The following is a 9,435-nucleotide window of genomic DNA, read 5'->3' as shown; positions in this document are numbered from 1 at the left end:
TTCTTTTTTTTTTTTTTTTCAATTTTAGGACCTTAAAGTGCATCATTAGTTTAGTTATGTTGACTCACTCTGTTTTTCTGATGTGGGCATTCACAGCTACAAACCTCTGTCTTAGGACTGCTTTCAGTGTTCCTCAGGTCTGGTATACCGTACTGGCATTTACTGTGGATTTTAGACACTGTCTCATTTTTTTCTTGATTTTTCTGTGACCCAGTGATTCTTCAAGTATATTGTTCAATGTTCATGTATTTGTATAATTTTTGTGGTTGCTTTTACCTTTTATTTCTAGTTCTTTTCACTATGATCTGATATTATGCACAGGTAATTTCATTTCTTCTGAATTTAGATAAGCACACTTTATAGGCTAATATGTAGTCTATTTTGGAGAAAATTCCATGTGCTCCTGAGAAGACTGTGTATTTTGTTGTTGAGTGGAACAATGTGTAGACATCTAAAATCTGTTTGTTCAAAGGTATGATTCAACTTTAATAATTTTTAAAGACAGAGTCTGGCTATGTAGTTCAGGCGGGCCTCAAACTCATGGCAATCTTCCTGCCTCAGCCTCCTAAGTGCTGGGATTACAGACATGTGCCATCATGCCTGGCTCAACACTGATGCTTCTTTATTCATTTTTTGTCTAGTTGATCAATTGATTTGTAATAGTGGAGTATTGTGCTCCCTCACTATAAATGTGTTGATATTTCTCTGGTCTTTTATGTTCCACAGGATTGGTTTCATTTGAAGTTGAGTGTACCGGTGTTCAGTGTGTGTATATTTATAATTGTTATCTCTTCCTGTTGAATTGTTCCCTTAACCAATATGTAGTGTCCTTCTTTGTCTCTTTTGAATAGCTTTGGCTGAAAGTTCGCTTTGTCTGAAAATAGGATAGCTGTTCCAACTTGCTTTGGGGCTTCTATTGCATGGAATATTGTTTTGCATCCATGAATTTCTTTTTGGCTTAAATGTATTTTTTGTAGATAGTGTAACATTGGTATTTTTTGTTTGTTGGTTTTTTGAGACAGAGTTTTACTATTATTTACTATGTAGCCCAGACTGACTACATGTGATCCTCCTGCCTCAGCCTCCCAAGCACTGGGAATTCAGGTGTGTGCTACCTTGCTCAGTGAGTTGTTTTGTTCTGTTTTTAATTCAGTCTGGCCATCTGTGTCTTTTGATTTGGGGCTTGAGACCATTCACATTGAGAGTTACTACTGAAAGGGGCTGACCTATTCCTGATATTGCAGTATTTTTCTATTGCTGATTCTTTCCTGTTCTGCTTATCTGCTCACTCTTTCTGATATATTCATTCCCCTAGACATTTTGGAATTGTTGGGTTCACTGTCTCTTTCTAGGATATCCTAAGAATTTTTTGGACTGCCAGTTTAATGGTTGTGAATTTCTTAAGGTGCTCTTTGTCACGGAAAGATCTTATCTCTCCTCTTTTTTGAAAGACAGTTTTGCAAGATGTGTTAGTCTGGGTTAGAAGTTGTTGTCTTTTAGGGCTTAAAACACTCCAAGCTCTCCTGGCCTTTGAGGTTTGTATTGAGAAGTCTGCTGTGATTCTAATGTGTTTACCTTTATAAGTTACTTGTTGCTTTTCTCTAACAGTTTTTAGGATTTCATCTTAGTGTAGGGCTTTTGGGAATTTGACTGTGAAATGTCATGGATAAATTATTTTCTGAACATGGTTACTTGGGCCTCTGTATATCTATCTCCTTTATCTGGATGTTAAATTCTTTTTCCATACATTGAAAATTTTTCTACTATTACTTCGTTAATAGACTTTCAAGGCCATGGTGCTGTCTCCTGATTTTTCCCTAATTCTAATTAACCTTAGATTAGTCCTCCTTGCATCACCCTGCAGCTGTTTCAGTTTTAATGCTCTCTTTCTGTTTTTTAGGTGTCTCTGAGTACGTGGCCATTTGCATCAGCCCTGTCTTCTACCTCTGACACTCACACTGGCCACTTCTTCTGCTGATACCTTCAATAGAACTTTTGAGCTCCCGAAAATCTCTTTGGTACCTTTTCGTGGAGTCTAAGTCTTTGTTAAACTGGAATTTGTGAGGCACAGCATTTTGTTTACGTCAGCCAGCTTTGTATCAGTGTCTTCTGTAAGCTCAGTGATCAGTTTGTTCATCAAGTCCATAATCTGTGTAGTTACTTTATCTCTGAGCTTGCTGAGCTCATTGATCTGGTTTTTGTCTCCTCTATTATCTCTTCATATAATTGGACTGCTTGGCATTTGACTTCTTCTCCATTGATAACCCATGGATCAACTTTGGGGCAGTTGGGAGTTTTGGGAAGCAAGTTCTTGCTTTGTGGTCTCATGGTTCATGCATGCTTGTGTGCATGTGCATGTGTGTGTGTGTGCATCGCTGAAGGTTCAGGTTTAATGGTAGTGGAAACACTTTGCTGCCAGTGTGGCGATCTCTTTAGTTATTGTGTGCTTTCCAGTGAGGTCGCTGACTGTTGGCCTTTGCCTCTGTCCCCAGATCTGGGCACCTCTGGCAATGTGCAGAGGGGAGAGCGCAGTGCAATTGCCCCAGCGCCATTTCTTCAGAAACAAACCGCAGGATTGTTGATGATATAGAGACAAACTAGATATTGACATAGATGTGTAAACCAGTTAATAGCAGTGACTGTGCCACATGGACAATAGCAATAAATCAGCAACAATAAGAGAGTCAAAGACTAACTGGATATCGACATACCATAAGAACTAATAAAAACTACTACTGTACCAACCTTCACAATAGAAAAGAGATCTGTAATTATAATATGGACACAAAAACGAACCAAATAGTGACATATAATACAACTATACCACTATGAACAATAGAAAAGAATACCACAATAGCACAGAGATAACTAAATAACTAAAGATTAATAAAGCTTAATGGTAATACTAATAAATATGGAGGGAATGGGGAAGAGCAAAATAAAAGAAGTAAAACTTGAAAAATAAAAAAAGGAAAGTTGAGGAAGAGAGAAAATTGAGCTAAAACATACTATAAAGTACTTCAAAAATTAATAAAATTAGATACAAGTAACAGAAAAGAACAAACAAGATAGAGGGAAAAAAAAAACTCAGCAAAATAAAGAAGAAAACCCCTCAAACTTCTACAGAAGCAATGAAGTAGGAGAGAAACGAGTGAAAGAAAATCCCTCCGTGTGTTTGAAGGAGTGGTTTCCTCCCAGGCCCGCAGTCTGGAGATGCACCAGACGTGGGAGAGGCCCGGAGTCGGCTTCACACCCTCGTCTGTGGGAGTGAGCGCTGAGTCCTGCCCCGCCTTCCTGTTGGATGTGTGGTTGGTCAGCGGCGTCCACCCTAGGGCTGTATTTCCTGTCACCCCTCCCAGTCTCCATGTCCCGGGGAGAAACACCGTAAGTCACAGCTTTTCCACCAACCCTGTGCCTGTCGCTCTGTGAGGTCCCTTCTCCTCCTGCTCCAGCGTCCCCTCTGCCTCTATACCGCAGGCTGTGGCAACCATCGAAATCAGGGCGCACCCCTGACCATGTTGGCAGGTGGGAAAAGCCAACATTTCCGAGCTCTGTGCTGGATGTAGGCAGCAGGGCGGGTGGTCAAGCAGTCTGCTGGACTTGTTGCCAGCACTTTGAGACCCAGTTCCCTCTGAAAACCACACACACCTGGCCTGGCTTCTAACCAGAGAGGAGGGGACCCTCATGTCCTTCTCAGCCTGAGTTTAAACTCCTCTATGGGGTGTGTAGCCCAGCAGTGGCAAACCTACAGTCCGTATGCTGCAGTGGGCTGTTGGTGTGATGGAACGCTGTGAAGGGTCCGCCATCACTGGCCTAGCCAGTGCCCTCTTCACGACTCCCTCGCAGCCGTCTCCCACCTCGTGGCTGTGGTAGGGCGACTCCAGAAACCCTGAGGTGTGATTGTCATTTTTATGCAATGAGCCTCTTCCCCCGATGGTTCCCAATTAAATCTCCTCAGGTATGGTGGGTGCTGCATTGGACTCCTCAACTCTAGTCGGCTATGCAGAAGGAGTTACTCCGAGAGTCAAACCTCACACTGTTTTGCAGTTTATAATAACCGCAGGCTTTTCTTGGGGCTCGTACTGCCTGCCCAGTCCACTGTTTCTCTTTGGGGCTGCCCACCCTCTCTGGGCTGGCCTTGTGTCAGCAGACAGGTCCTCTGCCCAGGAGGAGCCAGCTTGATTGTTGCCCTCGGTTACTCAAACTTCGCTGCTCTTTCCAGTTTTCCAGACATGTTTCTCTTTGGGGCTGCCCACCCTCTCTGGGCTGGCCTTGTGTCAGCAGACAGGTCCCCTGCCCAGGAGCCAGCTTGATTGTTGCCCTCGGTTACTCAAACTTCGCTGCTCTTTCCAGTTTTCCAGACAGCTTGCTCCTGATGCCTTGAGATCCACTTCTTTTTTTCTTCACCCATTTGTTTTTCCAGGTGTCCTGATTCCAGGCCCTGGAGAGGCTCAGTTGTGCTGTCAGCCTTTACTCCACCACTTGAATCTTCTCAAAGTCAGCCTTAGCGACTTTGTTACATTTCGGTGGCCACGTGGTCTATGCTTCCCCACGTCCCATGCCCAGGAGAGGCCAGCCCAATGTTCAAGAGGCTTTGGAAGCTAATGGTTCCAGGCCAACACCCTAACTTGATGCTTTGAATGTGTGGCCTTAGGCATTTGGGCAGGTGAAGTATATTCTTTGAGCCCTGTTTCTTATCTGACAAATGGAGACAAAAAAAACAGACAGAAGATGGCAAACAAAAGATAAAACCATGCATCATCATCCATGGCTAGTCGAGCTAAATGATATGACTATAAAATGCCAAGCCCTGGGTTTGGCACCACATAAGCAGGCCCACGGTCTGTTCTGCTGCTTTCTGTTATTATTTGCTTATATGCTTTAAATTCAGAAATATGTGTCATCTCACCCAAGTTGCCGCTGCAGAGAGAAACTAATGTTTCATTCTCAGTGCGGAATTTTGAGAAGTAGGTTTGACGGCCGTCACCGGAATGGTGTCCTTTGCCCTTCACTACCAAAACGACCAACCAGATGCAGACCTGACAGTGCTTCTGCTGCCCGAGACCCTCACCAGCAAACCCAGGGCTGTTTCCCTCCTGTGCTGCTCCTCGAGGGGTCCCGGAGCGATCTCCGTGGCTGGCACCATTCCTCATCCATTATCACACGATGCCAGCGTGTTCTTGTGGATGGCGGGTGGACTTTCAGTTTTTGTGCATGCAGGTCTTCTTTTACTCACTGACGTGTTTAACTCCCAGTGACATACGAAATGTGATTTAGTAATAGGTGTCCTCTCGAGTGTATTAACCCAGTCGTCAGTGCATCGATGTCGGAGTGTGGTCTGGAGGTGGGCCTGGTCAGAAGAGACAGGGCACTGGGGCTGTGACCTGGGCAGCTCCTCCATTCTGTGTCAGCTTCCGGGCCACCAGACACGAGCAGCTCTCCTCTGTTCTCCACTCCTCCGCCACACCGTTTCTGCACTGGAGACAGGAACCACGGACTGAGACTCCTGCAACTGTGGTCCAAACAGTCTGTGCTCCTTTAAGTGTAGGGATTGTGTCTCAGTGATAGCTAAGTGCTAAAACAGGGCAAAGTTCGGGTTGGGTGAGCATGGAGTGAGCCAAAGCAGCACACGCGTGCCCTCGGTGGGGTCGCAGAAGCTGTGACAGTCCAGAGGAATAGACAAGTGGCCCCAGCAATGCCAGTTCTGATACCAACCCCCGAGGAGCCAGCCCTAAAATTACTGCTCTCACAGTGCTTCTTTATCCTATCCATCCACACACCCCTGCTCATTGTCCAGGGACTGAAGGTTTAAAAAGAAGAACAAAGAAAAAATGTGCAATTCCCACTAGCTTGTAAGGGCGGAGACCCTCGCACCAAAACAGGGCATGTGTTTGTACTTGACTTTTAGGCCTTGGGCAGAAAGATAGGGCTCGTTCCCAGCATGCATTTAGCTCAGTGATGTAAATGTCCTGGGAACCCCAGCACCCTGGGAGAGGCCCAGAAAATGGACCAACCGCTGTGGGCAGGAGGTCAAGCATGTAGGGAAAGACTCCTTGCAGTTTCCTTCTTTCTTCCCTTCCTCCCTCCCTCCTTTCCTCTGTCCCTTGCTTCCTTCCTTCCTTTTTTCCGCCCTTCCTGCCACCGTGCTTGTCCTGGGCAGAGCACTGACAGGTCTGTCCACATCTCGCAGCCACAGTGGCCACTGAAACAAGGACAACTCCTTTTCGAAAAGAGACAACCAAGTTTTGTTTTCTCTTTTGCTGCCGGTAAAAGAGATGGTTCTTTTGCCGTCCTTTGTGCATTACACGAGTGACTTTGTATGTTGATTTGTGTCCTGCAATATCACTGCATTTATTCTAACAGCTTTTGATCCCGTCTGAAAAGTGACAACTTCTCTTCTGCAGTTTTCTATCTGGATGACTTTAATTTCTTTTTCTTGCTTCATTGCTCGGACTTGCATTTCCAGCACCAGTGCATTTCCAGCACCAGTGCATTTCCAGCACTCAGTGCATTTCCAGCACTGAGTAGCAGTGTTGACGGTGAGTATCCTTGTTTTGTTTCTCACTTTAAAGGCTTTCAGCTTTTCACCGGGTGACGACAGCTGTGGGCTTATGACAATGACCTTTGTTGTGTTGACTTACATTCCATACTACTCGATTTGCTTAGAGCATTTAGCATAAAAAGATGCATAACGTGAGCGCGAGTTCCTTCTGCAGTCAGGTGACATGACCCTGAGGTGTGTACGTCTTAATTCTGTTAATGCGTGGCATCGCGTTTCCGCCTTAAATGTATTCAGACATGGCTGGCATCACAGGGAGAAACTCCACACTATCATGCAAATGGTCCTGACAATATACTGCCGAGTTTAGCTTGTGAGTATTGGGTTTAGAATTGATATGGTTGTGAGAGATGTTGGCTTATAATTTCCCTGTACACGCTGGTCGGGCTTTGGTACCAGGGTATAGTGTGCCTCTAAAAGACATTGGGAAATACTTTCTTCTCCCCAGTTTTGAGAAGGTGTGGAAAGTGCTTGATCTAGCATACACAATAAACACTTAGGCGTTTTCCCTGCTGACATGCTGTGGCTGTGTTCTTAGGATTTAACGGATCTGTCGTGAGGAAACATCACGAATGTGGAAACACTGCGAGGAGAGGGTGACACCTGTAGCACGAGAGGACTGGAAGCTGAATTCTAAAAGCCAGGCAAGAAAGCGCAGGAGAGAGTCAGACAGACGCCACCTGGGCACCTCCCCGATGAGGCGTCATCACAGAACATCACGGGCGAATAGCAGGAAGCTCCACATAACTGGCTTCAGTGCAGGATTTCCAACCACCTCAAGCTGTACAGATATCTCATGGCTGTGGTGTAGATGGGGGGATGGAGAGATGGACAGATAGATTCTCAAATTTAATAGCAGAAAATGAAATACATTCAACGATCTCAACTGACCTGACCTCAAGGAACCCACAGACTATTGACCTATAGTGAAAAAATCACAGAAAAGACTAAAACACAATGCATAACCAACCTATCTATATTAATTTGAGTAAAAACACTGAGAAATACAAGAAGCTTAGAGAAGTTAAAGATATGCGAAAAAGAGAAAGGCACTGGATGTGCAAATCAAATTAGTGACAACGGGGCCTTGAGGAGCAGAGCAGCGAGGCGCCCCACCCTGTTCCCAGGCCGGTCAGAGTGGAGCTGGAAGTGAGTTCTCCGTCTCTGGAGCTCACAGCCCAGACTTCCCCGAGTGCTGAGTCTGCCTGGCCCTGAGAGCTCGGGCAGTCAGTGGTTCCTGAGATTCATGATGAAATCTTCCTGTTCCTGAGTGTGCTGCTGTCCCGCCGCTGTCGGGGCTCCAGAAGGCAGGACAGGTTGTAGCTGAGGACAGAGAGGAACCTGTGAGCCCACGGAGAGCCTCACCTCAAGTCTCCCTACCAGGGCCTGCCCAGCAGCCCGAGTCCCGGTGCCCCAGCAGTCACCATGCTGCAGGGTGTGTGGACGACGATGGAGCTGTGGCCACGGGCTCTCTGCAGCTGTGAGCCAGGGACAGCCTCCCCACCCCTGGGCTTTCACACGAGTCCTGCCTGGTGCTCACCTTTCGTTCTCACTGAGCCACTCCCTCGAGTGGAACCAGACCTCAACCTTCTCCTCACGCTGAAAATTATATTTACTCGCTGCCACCTGGAACAGCTGTATCTCCTGGAGAACTTTGGCTTCCTGGGGCAAGAGGAACAGACGGGGTACTGAGAGGGCTTGCACCGGAAATGAGGTGAGGGCTGTGATCAAGGCAGGAAGAGTCCAGGGCTGGTCTACAGGGTGATTTTCTTAATTGTCCCTGATCTTCTCAATCCCGCCGGATCTCTAAACTGCTCTCAGAGTTGGGTGCAGACAACCCCATGTCCAGCTGGCTGTACATGTGTCCAGTCTCCTAAGCACACACCTCACTGGGATGGTTTTCATCTTTCTGTGTGTACAAAACCCTCCCAATGGAGCAAAGATGCAGAGGGTGAAGCCAGGGAACGTCCTGCCAGGAGGAATTCTGCCTTCCTGCCCTCGTGGAGCTGCGGGACACAGCTGCTTACCTTTGTAATTTTCTCACAGTTGACGAGATTCCCCTGCAAGGCAGATGGCAAGAGTGCGTGAGAAAGACCGAACCGTGACTAGCCAGCCCTTCCCCACCCTTGGATATGGTGGAATCATGGCAGGGCCCACGAGCATCGGGAGTGCACAGAGGAGGACGAGGTCCCCAGTCAGGTTTGGGCGCTGGAGAGGACGCCAATGGGAGCTGAGGCTCCCATCAAGTGCCCGTTGATGTCAGACCGGAAATTGTGGCCTCGCAGAGGAAGGGAGTACTGGCCCTGTAGGTGCTTCCTGGCCTTGGGGTCTCCACTTGTCTCTCCTCCCTTGGCCACCATCTGAAGGAGAGGCTGAGTCCAGCTCAGCAAGGCCCTGTGCAGCTTTGCAGGAAGGCAGCTCTGCCGCTTCAGGACTTGGAAAAGAGGGATTTGGGGGCACTGCAGGGTCCTTCATTCCCAGGCAAGATGGACCTGAAGGCTCCAGCACACAGGGCAGTTGTGAGGATCTCATAAGAGTAGGTTTGCTGAGTGCCAGCGCCTACGGGTTCAGCACAAGGGCCTTCCCTTCCAAGCCCCAGGATCCTGTCCCCAAACTGCTTCCCCGAGGGCCACTCACGTCCACGTGGTCCTTCATGGCAGTGTCCAGCATCACCAGCTCAGTGAGGAATGTGCCAAGGAAGGGGATGGTGCCCTGTGCCATGGGTGGTGCAGATGATGAGTCCCCAGCCCAGCTCCCGGTCAGGCCCCCTGACATTTCACACAGGTGTCTCCTGTCCCCCTCTGGGACACCAAACTAAGCCCTTCCAATTCTCTCACTCCTGCCTTCCTGCCTGGCTTCCTAGGACACCAAACACC

General features: G+C 47.4%; 1 protein-coding gene and 1 pseudogene across 1 annotated transcript; both read right to left on the bottom strand.

Moving 5' to 3' along the window:
- The window catches only part of LOC104875409, a 6,933-nt pseudogene extending 1,787 nt beyond the window's left edge, over window positions 1-5,146 (bottom strand).
- A 2,657-nt stretch (window positions 5,147-7,803) lies between these two features.
- Window positions 7,804-9,280, bottom strand: LOC104875410 (ral guanine nucleotide dissociation stimulator). Its single transcript, XM_010642889.3, has 4 exons — window positions 9,197-9,280; window positions 8,587-8,619; window positions 8,100-8,221; window positions 7,804-7,882 (listed from the first exon to the last, which is right to left on the bottom strand). Exons 1-4 carry the CDS (start codon window positions 9,278-9,280, stop codon window positions 7,804-7,806), a joined length of 318 nt encoding a protein of 105 aa, XP_010641191.2.
- Window positions 9,281-9,435: the final 155 nt, after the last annotated feature.

The sequence above is a fragment of the Fukomys damarensis genome, unplaced genomic scaffold, assembly GCF_012274545.1.
Source record: "Fukomys damarensis isolate Sample0158 unplaced genomic scaffold, DMR_v1.0_HiC HiC_scaffold_13, whole genome shotgun sequence".
NCBI classification, from domain to species: Eukaryota; Metazoa; Chordata; class Mammalia; order Rodentia; family Bathyergidae; genus Fukomys; species Fukomys damarensis.
The sequence above is the reverse complement of the archived record's forward strand: the minus strand, read 5'-3'. Positions and strand labels throughout refer to the sequence as shown.